At 33.8% G+C, this 15,225-nt stretch overlaps 4 protein-coding genes across 6 annotated transcripts; 3 read left to right on the top strand and 1 right to left on the bottom strand.

Moving 5' to 3' along the window:
• The first annotated feature begins 766 nt into the window (after positions 1-766).
• Positions 767-4,750, top strand: LOC149736792 (uncharacterized). The gene is made up of 11 exons (XM_089877039.1): positions 767-955; positions 1,013-1,240; positions 1,356-1,490; positions 1,661-1,801; positions 1,968-2,172; positions 2,702-2,849; positions 2,974-3,121; positions 3,446-3,601; positions 3,742-3,922; positions 4,056-4,218; positions 4,383-4,750. The coding sequence occupies exons 1-11, from the start codon at positions 890-892 to the stop codon at positions 4,534-4,536; spliced, it is 1,725 nt and encodes a 574-aa protein (XP_089733165.1). The 5' UTR covers positions 767-889; the 3' UTR covers positions 4,537-4,750.
• Positions 4,382-15,024, bottom strand: LOC149736789 (leucine-rich repeat-containing protein 69-like). 3 transcript variants are annotated; one of them, XM_089877053.1, is made up of 9 exons: positions 12,068-12,279; positions 11,894-12,020; positions 11,766-11,838; positions 11,313-11,508; positions 11,108-11,179; positions 10,871-10,972; positions 10,613-10,653; positions 10,413-10,551; positions 4,382-8,336 (listed from the first exon to the last, which is right to left on the bottom strand). In XM_089877053.1, exons 1-9 carry the CDS (start codon positions 12,242-12,244, stop codon positions 8,301-8,303), a joined length of 963 nt encoding a protein of 320 aa, XP_089733179.1. In that variant the 5' UTR covers positions 12,245-12,279; the 3' UTR covers positions 4,382-8,300. The 3 variants fall into 3 exon arrangements, with proteins under 3 accessions (XP_089733179.1, XP_089733180.1, XP_089733178.1); XM_089877054.1 differs by lacking the exons at positions 4,382-8,336; positions 12,068-12,279 and adding exons at positions 9,212-9,512; positions 14,887-15,024; XM_089877052.1 differs by lacking the exon at positions 4,382-8,336 and adding an exon at positions 9,212-9,512.
• LOC149736791 (uncharacterized) lies at positions 4,976-8,738 on the top strand. Its single transcript, XM_089877038.1, has 11 exons — positions 4,976-5,116; positions 5,244-5,465; positions 5,571-5,711; positions 5,836-5,976; positions 6,228-6,432; positions 6,780-6,927; positions 7,048-7,195; positions 7,323-7,478; positions 7,597-7,777; positions 7,947-8,109; positions 8,478-8,738. The coding sequence occupies exons 1-11, from the start codon at positions 5,033-5,035 to the stop codon at positions 8,629-8,631; spliced, it is 1,743 nt and encodes a 580-aa protein (XP_089733164.1). The 5' UTR covers positions 4,976-5,032; the 3' UTR covers positions 8,632-8,738.
• Positions 12,413-14,306, top strand: LOC149736790 (6-pyruvoyl tetrahydrobiopterin synthase-like). Its single transcript, XM_089877057.1, has 5 exons — positions 12,413-12,472; positions 12,648-12,711; positions 12,851-12,964; positions 13,243-13,324; positions 13,397-14,306. Exons 2-5 carry the CDS (start codon positions 12,692-12,694, stop codon positions 13,601-13,603), a joined length of 423 nt encoding a protein of 140 aa, XP_089733183.1. The 5' UTR covers positions 12,413-12,472; positions 12,648-12,691; the 3' UTR covers positions 13,604-14,306.
• Positions 15,025-15,225: the final 201 nt, after the last annotated feature.

Below are 15,225 nucleotides of genomic sequence, written 5' to 3'. Positions count from 1 at the left end.
AAAGAACTATTACAGGGTGCTCAAAACAATCCGTACATTATAAACAGTGAACACTAATTGTGCAAATCAACTACTATACTGTGGTAAGTTGAAGTGACATACCTTTAATATTTGGTTGACAACGGTGGTAATATCTGACACGTTGACCTGAGAACTGTTCGCAAGTTGCAGTTTCGCAGTATTTGGCGGAAGGTTTGAATTCATTACACAAGCACGAACAAGTTTTACCTCTAAGCGTCTTAAAACAGCACTTCACGCGACACTGGTTCGGGTATAAACAAATATTTCATAGAAATACTACTGTAGCTGTGTAATTCGACTTCTACCCCAGGTAAAAAGCTCTTATTTAACAGAAGATTTGACAAACTATTGATTTGAAAAATTTGTTCCATTTGTTGATTTTACAATCACGCATGCTGCACACTTGGATGTGAGTTGAATCGTTTAATTCTGCTGGTAGCTTAAAGTACGAACCAGCCACGGTCTGTGATGTTAATCAAATAGGATAGGAGTTACATTTAGTTGTGTACCAACTCGATATTTTGGCATTCATGACAAAAAATTACATTTTAAATGGAAATTGACGATTATTTGGTTGTGCGATTCGTCTCACCATAGCACTCTCTTGGTTCCACCATAATGGTTTATGGATGAATTTCCGTTTTATGCTTTGCGTAAATAACGTCTACGTGACTTGCGATGCGTAGACCAGAGATTCAAGGAAACTCACAAACTGTGGTGTGGATGCGTGATTAGGAAACTGCGAGAAGCAGATTAAGGAAGCTGTGCGGTTTTGCAGTGTAAAGTTAAAATATAGGCAAGAAAGTGTTTAACGAAAAGAAATACATATCTATACTTCTTTCAGACGGTGGTCGCAGTAAGTTTTAATATGAACAAACTTGTGCAGTCGGCAGTTGTGTTCGTCGTTTTCATAGAAGTTGTGAAATGCGGACGGGTATGTAGATTACAGTTTAGCATTTATGGAACGATTATAACGATTGAACTATTGCAGTACGTCACTTTAAAAGACCAGGCAGATCCAAGAGATGCCGACAGCGACGAAGAACGGCATGTATTTAAACCCACAGATGAACAACCGGCGATGGAAATCACCCGAGTGTTGGATATCGGAGACAACCACAAAGCGTGGGTTATTGACAATGCAATAAGATATGAGGACTATGGCCTATTACCTGAGCTGGTCAAATCTCACGACTCGGATTTTGTATTTGCACATCAGGTAAACAAATCCTGAGTTACACATTCGATTTTTGCATGAACATTTTAGATAGACCTTATTTTACTGAGCTTTTGATTAAAAATGTATACATTCAATTATTTATAAACTTTTACAGAACTATTCAAAAGAAAATAAAGACTGGAATTTTGGAAGTGCCCCTTGGGTTTCTGAATTTTCAAAAGATGTAATGGAAAAAACTGTGGTTTGGAACAACATTAAACCCATGGTGGAACAATCACTTGAAAAAAAGGTGATTTTTGTTTATAAACTAACATAACAATCAAACAGTTTTAATTTTCATGATTTTGGTTTAAGCTATGGATCATAAGATTAATAACCAATATGCAGATAAGACTCTAACCTATATATTGTACACAATAAAGGCTACAAATGTTGTAAAGTTAATTTTTAACGCTTTAGGTGAAAATCAGTTATGTTGAGGTTAACTTACTGAGAGCATTGGATGCAATACCTCCACAGCAGAGTAAATTTTGTGGGAAGAATCGCTTTGTCCTTACATTTTTCCTGACAGACATTTTCAAACTGAACAGCTATGGACAAGTAAGCATGTTACATTTTAGAGTAATAACTGTATCAGTATGTTGTGTGTAGACGTTGTTGTTGTTTTCAAAGTAAATATATTCTTTGTGATATGGGTCCTATAGGGGTCCCACATTGAGACAACTAGACAAGTTGGTATGATAATTGAATTTGCCTGATTTTTTAGCTTTCCTTCTACGCCATGAGTAGGAATCCAAACATGAGCAATGAATCTCGACTTGAAGTCACTGAAACTGTTCATCCTCATGGTTTTCGAGCCACCTTGTGGCCAGCATGTCACACAGTTTTGTTCCGAGCACCGAGCGTTAACTTTTTCCAACATTTGATGCTGTTGCATGTTGTCATGACAACTGATATGGAAAGTAATGAAGGTATGCTATATTATTTACAATGTATAAATATTTTGCCAGCAGAAATTGTTTGTGTTATTGTAGAAGTTGTAAAACAAATAGTTTGATCCTTGGTTGTTATTTCATAATTTTGTAGCAAAAAAAACTAAAACATGGTACAGCTTCTGTTAGGAAGCAAATCGTGATAGAGCATGGTTTGGTTTTCCATTCAAGCCATCCAGGAAATGGCAGGAAATTCACAATAGGCAACAGCTGCTGACCCTCCTACATTACTTACTGTGGTGTGGTATCAGCCTTTAGTTAATATTAATTAGTAAAAAAAAAAACATTTTTAAACTGTTTTAATTATTTATTCCTTATAACACCAAAGTATACAAAGTATATTTCTGTAATGAACATTTAAGTGGTAAATTTAACCTCTGAGACAAATTTTTATCAGCCTATTATTATATTTGTTAACTGTAAGTCTAATGCTTACTGGTTATAAAGTGCATCAAAAATGAATGTTTAAAAATTAAACATAAAAATTTAATCTAATTTGTTAAAACAGAAATTATTACACCTGCATCAATTGCAATGCCAAGATCTAAGTTTCTTGAGCAGTTTGGAAGTTTCAAATTCACAAACGAAGATGCTGGACGTAAAATAAATTACGAGCAATGTTTGCATAGGTCTTTTTATGACGGAATGGAGACTAGGTAAGTTTCGGCTTTATTGCCTATTTAAAGTATTTTTCTAAGTTAACTCTTAACTGTTTGTTGATTGAATCCTTTTATTATCCGTTAAATATTAAAACGGTTTTTAACTGTATTTACCCTGCAGACCCATTCATATATTTGATGATTTGTTTACTGTTGATGAGCTAAAAGCTTGGAGATCTCATATTTGGAAATACAATGCCGTGGTAAATGGTTTTGATTCTGAGCCTTCAGAAGGTCATGACAATGTGCAGTGGATGGCTGCAATGGATGTAAGTTGTTTATCAAACCTATTTATAAATTGCAATTTACAATAAAGAGTAGTAATGAAAACATTATACTTAAACATAAATGGATAGCACTAATAATTTTCTTGTGGGGCACAATACCTGTTATGGGTGTTATATGTCATACACCTGTATGTGTGATATCGACCCCTTGGCACTGCCTGTTAAGTGTCTTGCCCAAGAACACAGTGGTAAAAAACATCAAGCATTAAACCTGTAACCTGATATCCTACAGTTACAGCTCTAAAAGCACTTAACCATGGCGATGTACAGACACGAATATGTTACTTATGAGAAACTTATTTTTAGGTGGATAGATTTATTTCAACTGATATGTGGCCACGTTTGCAAGGGGTTTTAAAATTTATCTCCAACAAAACGGATTGGTATCCATATGATGTTGCACTTAATTATGTAAGAACTGCTGATCATACTCGTATACATCCGGATGCAGAACTTCACCAAGTAAGTAGTTTGTGTTGCCAATAGATCCAACAATGATGTTCTTGGTAATGTATGCATTGGAGCTGTACAAACTTATGTAGATCCATATTGCAGTGTCATTAAGATGTCTGTGTATTGGTAAGTACTGGAAACTTTTATAGGATGAGTTTACGCTTCTGCTATACCTCAGTGAGGGTTTGACTCCGAATGAATATGGAGAGACAACGTGGGTTGTGATGAAGAAAGATGATGGTGTGCTTGGTTATATTGGACGAGGTGGTGAAGTTTACGAATCAATAGCTGCTGTTGCTCCAAAATTTGGTCGACTTGTTGTGTTTAAAAGTAAGTGCTAAGCATAAACGTATAGGCTATTCAATTTAACTAGTCCAATTTACCAGCACTTTGATAATAATTTCATAAATTTTACAGAATTTATTAATACTTAAAAGTTAATTATTGCTGTTTCCTATGGCAGATAACATAGAACATGCTGCCCATCCACCAAGTATAAATTTCCTTGGTGGTCGATACTCATTTGCAGTAAAAGTTGGACTTAATAAGAGACTTGCATTCATTAAAAGAGTGTATGAGAGAATGGAGGGAGTTGAGATGAATGAACATATGAAGAGACTCAACACGTAAAACTTATGTTGTTTGATGTGTGACTTTAAAAAGGATAGTTTACTTTTGTTGGTAAATGAAATTGCAAGCTGTAAACCTCTGTATACATGCGTTGCCTTACTTTATATTTACCAAGTGGTTTGTTCATAATTTTGCTTATTTTTTGTTATATTATTGCTAGGCAATTGATGGCGGGGATGCAAGATGATCCAACAGTATCAAAGATAACGACCGACCAGCTGGTGCAATTGTTCCAAAAAGTGACAGCCAAGAGAGATAAACAGGCTGCAGAAGCACATCAACAAGTTTTTGAGAACGCTGTTCGGAGTTTGTAGTTTACATATTATTGATAGTGCAAAGAGTGGTCACAGAAATAATGAAGACCATGTTGTGTTTTAATAAGCGTTTAGTTGTTTATGCCACAAGAGATTATAATGTTGCTGTATTGAGATATCCTTTTTGTAATATTAACAGCTGTCATTGACAAATTTCACTGTCCTAATGAATGTTTTCTGAAATGCCAATAAATTTGTTCGACCATGAATTGTTCATGCTTTGTATTGTATTAAATGAATGAGAAAACTTAGTCAAGCTGATAGTGGCTGCAATGTATTCAGACTATAAAATAGTTGCTTTAAGTTCAAAAGATTACAGTTGAGCAGCTGGCAGGAAGTACAAGAACCACACTTTAACCAGAATTGCCAACGTGCTTGGAATGCATAGAACCAGTAAAGCTTTATTCCAGTGTCGAGTGACACTTCCTGTCTAAGCTTCATTCCATCCCAACGCCAAGCAGCTTGCATTTGCTGACAGTTGTGTTGATGAGTATACATGTTGGAAATGGCTCGGAAATTGGATATCTTGATTGTTGTTTTCTGCATGGTGGTTTATTTAAGGCAAGCATATGGAGGACGAGTAAGTAATGAAGTCTTCTAATGTAGAAAAAAAAATTATATGTATATGTATGGTCTGAAGTGTTGCTAGGCTCAGGTGCCTAAATAAATACAATGTTAGTGTATGAAGTATTCATCCATCTTTGCAGTATGTAATGCTTAAAGATGACCAAGACCAGGATGACAAAGATGAAGATATACAAGAGGAAAGGACTTTTTATGCTCATGGATCAATGCAAATGACAAGGGAACTTAATATTGGAGATGGCAAGAAAGCATGGGTTATTGACAATGCTATTTTGCAGGAGGATTTTTATCCTTTTGTAGAAATACTGACGCAAGGTGATAAAGATTACATGTTTGTGCATCAGGTATGAATCTTCCCGCTGTTCTTAGGCTTACTTCAATAATTACTTCTCCACTTTCATAGTACTGATCCATTACACAATCAACACATTATTTTACACCTTGTTTAGAACTATTCAAAAACTGCCAATCCTGCATCTTGGAATTTCGGGTCGGCACCTTGGCTAAAAGAACTTGACATCAGTTTCTTTAATTCAACCAAAACTTGGCACAGAGTCCTACCAATGGTTGAAAAGCTTTTGAAAAAGCCTGTAAGTTTTACAATAACACATAATCGGAAATTTATATTTTTAATAAAAATAGTTCTTAGTGTTTTATTAAACAACACCTTTTCTATTCTTAACATATTACTTAAAAAACGTACATTGTCTTCAGGTTAAGCTTCAGGCGGGTACTATTGAATATCTTCGATCATTAGATGCAGTACCACCTCAACAACATTCGCTGTGTGGCAAAGATAGATATATTCTCACATTCTTTCTGCAAGATTCCTGGAAATTAAACAGCTATGGACAGGTAAGTGCAGGACTGTTCAGGGAAATGAGAAAAAGTTAGTAGACATGGGGTATACAAAGCTCAGTGAGCAGCTGTTCTAAACTTATGTCCAGTCGGTTGTAAGTGGACGCCTTTATCACATAAAACGGTAACTTTATAAGTAGTTTTTTGTGGACTTTGAATGTTTTAACCAAGGTAACTGTATAAAGTATGTTGCTAGATCTCACTTTAAAGAAAAGTTACAATGCTTGTTTGTTTGCATGATTTTTCAGCTTTCCTTCTACGCCATGAGTAGGAATCCAAACATGAGCAATGAATCTCGACTTGAAGTCACTGAAACTGTTCATCCTCATGGTTTTCGAGCCACCTTGTGGCCAGCGTGTCACACAGTTTTGTTCCGAGCACCGAGCGTTAACTTTTTCCAACATATGATGCAGCTGCATGTTGTTATGACAACTGATCCCGAAAACAATGCTGGTAAACCATATCTTTATTTGTTTATTTTCCAGCAATTAAAATTCTTAGAATCTGATACCTCATACCAACAAGATAAAACAACTTGTTTTAAAAAAGTGTAACAGATACTTTACTTGGAATTCCTAGAACAGTAAAGATAAATCACATGGATATTTTAACTACACGATTTGTCTAAGCTTGTGATTCACTGAATGGTAACCATAATTTATTCAATTAAATATGAAGTGTTGGCTTATATTGAAAGGAAGGAAATAATAAAGGATATAATCCATACAGAAGTTTAGAATTTACCATGCTGCACTTTTTCATCTAATTACTAATAAAATTCTTCGGGTAATACTTTCCAGAGATTTCTACTCCAGCATCTGGGGCAAGAACAATGGGAAAAGTAAAAGAAGACTTTGGTTCTTTCCGATTTAGTAATAAAGACAAAGAGCGTGTGATTGATTATGACAAATGTCACAAGAAGAGTTACTACGACAAAAGTAAAAACAGGTAGAATCATTTGAATTCACTAGTGGTTTTAAACCTGTACTAGTGCATTAAGTATATTATACTACTTTATTCTGTGATTTGAATATACTACAATCACTTGCTTGTATTTTAATTTTAAAGGCCAATACATGTGTATGATGGATTGTTCACCACTGAGGAATTGCATGAATGGAAAGCTCATATCATCGCATGTAATGCTAAGTTAAACCCGTTTGATCCAGCACCTGAAGAAGGGCATGATAATATTCAATGGATGGAACCATTAAATGTGAGTTGACAGAAATACAGACTTCGTAATTTCCAATATTTCAGGAGGCTTTTGTAGTGTCAAAAATTATCTACCAATTTAATACTCAAAAATAACAATAAAATGCATAAATTATTCCATAATTCAGGTGGACAATTTTCAAGAAACTGACATGTGGAAGCGAATGTTAGGCTTTCTAGAACATGTTACAAATGAGACGGAATGGTTTCCCTATGATGTAGCACTGAATTATGTTCGCAGTGGTGACCATTCAAGAATTCATCCAGATTCAGAAAGACATCAGGTACAAATTATGTAACACTGCCAGCAATGTAGCATTAGATATAATATAACGAAGCTTGGAAATTTGAATAAATTATATTATTGCCTCTAATCATTCCAAAAAAAACATCTTTATTTAGGAAGAGCTGACCCTGCTGCTATATCTAACTGAAGATTTCAATCCAAATGATTACGCTGAAACAACGTGGGTTGATATTAAGAAAGATGATGGTGTGCTTGGTTATATTGGACCTGGTGGTGAAGTTTACGAAACAATTGCTGCTGTTGCTCCAAAGTTTGGTCGTGTGGCTTTATTTAGGGGTATTTAAACTTGTTCTTGTGAACCTAGATCAAGTATATAGAGTAAGAACTAAATGGCATATTAAATGCAAGCACAGAAATGCAGCATTAACTGTGTTTTTACAAAAGGGGAAAAGATAGGCATTTTAAATTTAGTTTATTCATGATTTTTTGTTTTTGACTTTCTTAGGCAACATTGACCATGCTGCTCATCCACCAAGTACTTTGTACTTTGGTTGCAGATATGCAAATGTTATTAAAATGACAAAGAACAGACGACTAGCTTTCATTAAACGAGTATACGAAAAAATGGAGGGAGCAGATTTGACTCCACAAATGCAAAAATTGAGCATGTAAGTTTTTGTTTAACCGCATGCAAGCTTCACATAATTCTAATCATTATGTATCAACGTGGTGGCAAAAGTGCCTGTAACCCAGAGACTTTAAGGTTCGTTGCTGCTATCATTGTAGGCGAATGTGTCTCTGGGTAGCGATTTAACAGCAATTGCTCCAACCTCCAACCCTGTGGTTCCGTATAGGTTGTCTACATTGTATACTCCAGTTGTATGAAACATAAGACCTGTGTTATAACTACTGTCAGTGCCCCACCACACCAGGATCACATTACATGTAAAAAAATACTATGTCCATAATTTGGTCTATTAAATTGGGAGGAATTAAAATCTGATTTGACTAAAAACAAACTTTTTAAAATTTATAGGCAGTTACGACTAGGAATGCATGATGATCCATTAAAATCTAAAATGACTCTTGGAAACCTTGAGAAACTTTTCAGTAAATATTCCTTGGAAGTAAGCAATAAAGAAAAATCTTATTTTACTGAATTGTTGCAACAATCACACCAGATGATGTGAAAAACGGTTTCATGTGGATATATCGATTGTTAAAGGAATTGTGCAATAGTTTTGAACAGTGCATTATGTGTTGCAGAACAACAATAAAAATCATAAAATACATAAAAGTACTTTTAAAAGTAAACTCAGAACTTAGTGCCACATACTGCAGCAACTTCTCCAAACCACAGGTTGTCTACTTATAGTCATAAACAGGAGTCGTCCAACTATCAACTATACTGTTTTAGACTCGACCAGAGCCATAGAAATACGAATAATCCAACCCATTGTTACGTGTAAGACAAATTGAACGTAAATTTGTGCCTAAAATAACACAGTAGGTATGGGAAAAATACATATTTTTCGGTAATTCAAAGAAATACCTGGACATAAAAATAGATTTAAAGGTTGGAAAGTCTGAAAAATGTGCGTTATTTGTTTTCTGTATCGAAAAAGTCAAAAACGAGATTTAGAAGTGGTAATTTGTGTTATTTTAGTCATTTAATACAAATAATTTTATATATTCTTCCCAAACAATGTTTGATAAGTTTGATATTCTACTTTTTTACCTTTTTTAGTTGCAACAACAAAACATCATGTGTAAGAGGCATATTCTTTACTTGCATTATACAAAAGTAAGTAACACAGTAGTGAATCAGTAACTTCTAAGGTGCAAATGCGAAAATACTATCGCAGTAACAGACACAATACAAAAAATTACCAGAGTAAATGAAGAGTAGTGCAAATGGATGTTAACTAAGAAGACACAAAAACTGTTATTTTGTTTGTTATGGAAAAGCAACACCATAAAAGCTGTGTCCTTCTGAATTGAAACATTTATAAGAACAAAGCAATGCCCGGACTGGAATAACTGGGTTGTTACACTTGTTGATTTTAAGATCCTGCAATTATTAATATATTAACAAGAGATCAAAGATCTAATGCGTGAGCACGGTATAAACTAATTAGCATAGTATTAATTAACCCTCATGAAACTTAAGACGTATAAGGATTAAAGATTTGGTAAAGAATATGCATAAATTTGCTTTGTACAACTCCTGTACCATGTGCTGACTTGTAAAAGTTTGTTTTTGTGAATTTGGATAAACAGTAATCACGCAGTAATTATAGGTAATGTTAGAAATTAAAATTATTCATATTGTGGCGGCTGCATAATGATTTTTTGCAAGCGGTAAACTAAAAGAGCGAAGAAAACCGAGAGACGTAGATTTTATACGGAAGATAACTATAGAAAAAAGGAATTAGTCTTCGGCACACACACGCTAATTGTGCGGTTTTAAATCTGAAAATTGAGTGTAAAAATTCAAAATATATTTTATGATTTGATTTTAATCGAGAGATTAAAGAATAAATGCTAGAATTAAGAATTGAGATAAGTGCAGAGAAAAACTGTTTAACGAAAAAGGATCTATATGACCACTACCGTGCTCAATAAGATAAACCCAACGTCTGCAGGAAGGATTGTAACTTAGTGTGTGATTGTATTCGTGTGGCTGAACATTAGTTACTACTGAACAAGCAAAGCTGTTGAAGGTTTCGCCCAAGAGCACATACACCCACAATAATGTAGCATTGAAAAGAGGGGCCTAAGCTTAACCTTGATATTATGTCATAATCTACATATAATGTTCTAATCTACATAAACCACATTTTTTTAAAAGGCACATTATAAAAGTTTAAAAACAGCCTGCATAACAAAATACAGACATACAACAATTTAATGTCCTACAACAATGTTTTCTGCAATAATAAAAACCACCACTGCTGGCAAACAAACAAACCTTTCCGGCTTTGACAAATCTGACACACTCAAGCCAAGTGTTGAGAAAAGCATCTGAACACACAGAACAACGACTGGCTTGTGATAGTAACTCCCTCACTCCTTTGAAGTAACGTATTCTGTGCCTTATATTGGATGACCTAACAATAAAATATATGTCACATTGGATGCAAAATTGATAGAAATAAAGTAAACACGTACTTATCTTTCACTTCTTTCATCACTAAGCGTGCACATAACTCCTGCAAAGATCAATTTGTTTTGGGTTTTAATCATATCCTTTTACAATTACAACATCAATTTGCAAAGAAAGATACAAATTGTAAGACAAAAAGAGCTTCTCTGACAACTTATTATTTTTCTGCCTGGCGTTTCATATATATTCTATATCTTGAACATTCCAACACCTGTTGCAGAGTAATAATTTGACAGAAAAGCCAAGTAACAAAGTTATCGTACTTTAAGTGATAGAATTTCCTCTTCTTGGACTGAGTGAACTGGAACTTCTTCCAAGAGTGGATTAGCTTCACAATACAACTCCTTCAGTGGTATATTATGCATCTGTAAGACATAGTTAAACCTAAATCACCCTTAATTTTCTAGGTAAAGGTATTTGAGAACAGAGGTTAATGATATGTTTGAATATTTTATAAACGTAAAGTATATCACAATTCAACACTATGCTAGTTTACCAACCTCTGTTGGAAATATTCTTAGTTCATTTCCAGCAATATCTAACAAGTGAAGTTTTCTTAACTTTCCCAAACCCTGTAGAATATATTTAAAATACAACAATTAAGATCCAAATTAATAAACTACATACTGCTATATCACAGCAGTATAATACATTTTATTTCATCTTTTTATATGGCCAAAAACTGGGTTAAACGTTTGTATGTACCTCTGGTAATTCCTTGATTTTATTCTGAGATATGTACAGTTTGGATAAGTTTTGTAAGAAACCAATTTCAAGTGGAAGAGATTCCAGTTCATTGTGTGATGCCCGAAGTTCATGAAGCTTTGGTAAGTTGCAGATTTGAGATGGAAAGTTTTGAAGTTGGTTGTTACAGACACTTAACACTTGTAGTGCCTTCAATCTAAAGATACCATTACATAAATATAGAAGTTTCTTAAACATAAGCTTAGTAAAAGAAAAGTTACGATTTTAGTTTATTTTTAAAGCTACAATGTTAATATTTATCCGGTGAACAGGCAGTATTATAACTTATAACTTACATATTGACTAAGCTACATATTGACTAATACTTGAAGTTAAAAAGTGCATTTAAAAAAAGGCAAAAATCATCACAAATCTAAGAAAAATGTTAAACTTTTGAATTTTTGCAATACTAACCTTGATATTTCAGGAGGTAACTCGGTTAATAGATTGTTATTAAGGTTCAAAAAGGTCAGCTGCTGCATGCTACCTGTAGCAAAATATTTTAAACACGTTTCAATAAATACAGCCTACCTCTAACCTACCCAATACATTAGAGTTGAGATTTTTTATTGCATTTCCAAAAAGATGAAGTTTAAGTAGTTTCTTTAAATGTTGTAGCACAACAGGAATGTCTTCAAAATCGTTATTTCCCAGATTCAACACTTCAAGCTAAAATAATGAAGTGAGACAGTGATACAGCTGACAATAATACATACGTTTTCTAAATTTGATAAGAAATCTGGTAAGCCTGTTAGTTTGTTGTTTTTGGCTTCCAGTGCTTGAAGGCTTTGCATACGCGTTACTGGCTTTGGAACTTGCAATAATTTTTTACCACTCAGGTTTAAGCTCTTGGGATTTCCCCGAAGCAACCGGACAAGCGGCGCTTCAGTCATTTTTTAATAAACAGCAAAATAAACAGTCATTTGTTACAAAGCATACAAATAAGTTTGTGGTTTCCAAAACGGGAAAGTACCTACTGCGCTTATCCTAGCAACCATAGATACATTAACGAATTGGGGCTGAAGTGTAAGGGTCAATAAAAAATGTTTGATTAAAACGAGCATTTCTCAATGTGAATAGTTTTAAAGTGGTGCCAAAGATGCGCATTACATATTAATACTGTAAGGTTTCATACGATATTGTATCTTATTATATAAACTGGGGCAGTTTAATATTTTTAATATTCTATACGCACCCATTAACCACGTGAGCTGTGACGTATTTTTCTGGTTGTAAACAAAAACAATATCGTTTAACAGTAGAATTTGTAAACGTTATACTATCTGTTCTATTTAGATACACATAAAGACTGCAATATTTCGGTTCTTACAAAGGAAATTATGAAGGTTTTTTTGACAAGGTATAACACATAAAGACTATACATACTACAATAACACTATTCAATATTGGTGTATTTGCACTAATGTTATGTTTTATCTTAACATTGTATAATAAAGCTTTATTTTGGACTATAGTCAAAATTACAATTGTTATTTTAGACGATTGACTCTTTGTGCAAGTCACCGTCTTCATGCTCCACAATTAAGTGACGAAGATAATTTACGAATTTATGGGAAGTGTAACAACCCTAATGGCCACGGACACAATTATGAGTAGGTGCTGACTATATTTTAGGTGCTGGTAAAGAATCTTCTTTCGATCTCACCCATTAATCCTTAACTACTAGTTTAATCTGTAGCTTCAAAGAACATAAGTGACATTAAAATAAGTCACAACACAGTTTAGTCACAACAATTTTATCCCTAAACACTTTCGCGACAGGTATCATCATAGCTTTACCTCTTAAGGCTAACCCCTAAATAACCAAAATTTTGAAATTTGATTATCATATCCCTTGTAATAATAATACAGTTATTTATTTATTATCTAGAGTGAGAGTAACAGTTTATGGTGAAGTGGATCCTGTTACAGGAATGGTAATGAATGCAGTTGATTTAAAAGAATATATGCAGGTATTTATTTTGTGCATTGTGAATAGTCTATTTTATATTCATGACAGTAGTTAATCATATGATAACCATCAGAAAGCAATCATGGAGCCAATGGATCACAAGTGTGTTGATAAAGACATTGATTATTTCAAGGATAAGCCATCAACTGCAGAAAACATTGCAATTTACATTTGGCAACAACTTGAGCCGTATATGAAAAATGAGAAGTGTTCACTTTACAAAGTTCAGTTGTGCGAAACTGAGAATATTGTGACAGAATATATGGGTGAAGAAGGTTAAGGGGGTTAATGGATTATAAAATGCTTTGAACTAAACATAAATAGATAACGAATTTGTTGTACTGTTTGTTTTTAAATAGTGTTGTTGCTTTTTATATTTCTACTTTATGCATCTAGCTCATTGGTTAAATCTCCTGTTTGTTAAAAGATATTGAGTTTGGAACTAACCACTGCCATTCATGTGAACATGTTTGCTTGGGTAAGCTGCTAAGTGGTAATTGCTACAACCCAGTGGTCCTTACAGATTGACCAAATTGTCATCAAAAAAATTATAATATACGATGCCCGCGGATCAGCAGGCATAAGGTGTATAGTGCTAGAATGACTTGATGCTCAGTGGGGATAAAGAAGTTGCATTAATTCATATTAATAGGCCTTCCCAGTTCCAAGGTTTAATTTATGCAGTTTAAATTGGCGAAGTCTTAGAACATGACATGCTTATTAAGCTAACACATAAAAAAATCTATACATACTGAACTTTTGACAATGTTTATAAAAGCAATTATTTTTATTGTTTATGTAATGTGTATATCGTCGGCGTGAAACTCTACTTTCTGTATGAAAACTTAATTCATACCAAAATAGCAATTTTTAAATTATGTTAGCAGCATCCTTGGGATTTGTTTTCTTTTTTTTGTTTTTTTTAATGTTGTATGCAATGAAAATTATTAAACTGTGCAATAAATGGTGCTGGTATATTAGTATATACTGTCTGTACAGTAACAAGAAGGCCGGATTTGGCCCATTGGACTGATTTTTATAACACCTGTAGTCTGCATATCCGCAAGATATTGAAAGGCCAAGCAACAACAGATAATTCAGAGCCCTTGCCTCAGAATTAATATTATAAATTTGCTATGTTAAAGTTAAAGAAATCAAAAAGAATTCTACTTGGATATAGTAACAGAATGAATACTTATTACAACTGAAAGTAAAACATTAAAATTATTAAAAACAACCAAGTAGTATATATAATATATTCTATGTAATAGTAAATTGATTGTTTATTCGGAAGGTGAGGTGGGATATGACCTAATGCCTCATTAATTAAAATCTTAATAACACTCTCGGCTGTGCAGAGTTACTTTTACTTCCTTCTGTATAGACCTATATTATTGATTTTTGTTATATCAGCTTCAAAAAATAATTATAAACATCAAAGGTCATAGAATAACTACAGTAAATGTGAAAATTTATTCTTTAGACAAGAAACTATTATAGTATAATCAGTTATTGTAAAAATATCATAGGTGTCAAAGTTGCCAATATATTTCAAAACCTAACCTGTGCATTTATGTACATATATTAGAGTTATTTACTCAGTGTTAAAACAACATGAAAAAACAGCAGCCATTTTCCTATCGGAGATTTTCTGACCAAAGTTTACCACCAGCAGCATCGACAGGGAACAACAGATTTTCTTCAACAATAAACACTTCTGCTTCCCAAGGGCCAATGAAATTCACGCCACTTGTGCGCAAAAATGGGTCAAATTCGGAAACAAAGCCAAGAAAACCCTGTTCTGTATGGAGATCGCCTTCAGCCTATAACTATGAGGGCAAGTAAACCCAAATTTTAAACTTAAGTGGTGCTAAATTGGACTACCGTTAGTATTACGTATTT

Source organism: Ciona robusta, chromosome 4 (genome assembly GCF_009617815.1).
Source record: "Ciona robusta chromosome 4, ASM961781v2".
Lineage (NCBI taxonomy): Eukaryota > Metazoa > Chordata > Ascidiacea > Phlebobranchia > Cionidae > Ciona > Ciona robusta.
This window is presented reverse-complemented; position numbering and strand designations above follow the sequence as displayed.

Bases quoted from the DNA above. Each gene is read 5' to 3' on its own strand.
- LOC149736790 (XM_089877057.1), top strand. From the start codon at position 12,692: ATGAAGGTTTTTTTGACAAG. The intron at 12,712-12,850 runs GTATAACACATA...TTGTTATTTTAG, and splicing joins ATGAAGGTTTTTTTGACAAG to ACGATTGACTCTTTGTGCAA. The intron at 13,325-13,396 runs GTATTTATTTTG...GATAACCATCAG, and splicing joins ATTTAAAAGAATATATGCAG to AAAGCAATCATGGAGCCAAT.
- LOC149736792 (XM_089877039.1), top strand. From the start codon at position 890: ATGAACAAACTTGTGCAGTCGGCAGTTGTGTTCGTCGTTTTCATAGAA. The intron at 956-1,012 runs GTATGTAGATTA...GAACTATTGCAG, and splicing joins AAGTTGTGAAATGCGGACGG to TACGTCACTTTAAAAGACCA. The intron at 3,602-3,741 runs GTAAGTAGTTTG...AAACTTTTATAG, and splicing joins CGGATGCAGAACTTCACCAA to GATGAGTTTACGCTTCTGCT.
- LOC149736789 (XM_089877052.1), bottom strand. From the start codon at position 12,244: ATGACTGAAGCGCCGCTTGTCCGGTTGCTTCGGGGAAATCCCAAGAGC. The intron at 12,021-12,067 runs GTATGTATTATT...TCATTATTTTAG, and splicing joins TCTTATCAAATTTAGAAAAC to CTTGAAGTGTTGAATCTGGG. The intron at 11,180-11,312 runs GTACATACAAAC...TATATTCTACAG, and splicing joins AAATCAAGGAATTACCAGAG to GGTTTGGGAAAGTTAAGAAA.
- LOC149736791 (XM_089877038.1), top strand. From the start codon at position 5,033: ATGTTGGAAATGGCTCGGAAATTGGATATCTTGATTGTTGTTTTCTGC. The intron at 6,928-7,047 runs GTAGAATCATTT...TTAATTTTAAAG, and splicing joins TACGACAAAAGTAAAAACAG to GCCAATACATGTGTATGATG. The intron at 7,479-7,596 runs GTACAAATTATG...ATCTTTATTTAG, and splicing joins CAGATTCAGAAAGACATCAG to GAAGAGCTGACCCTGCTGCT.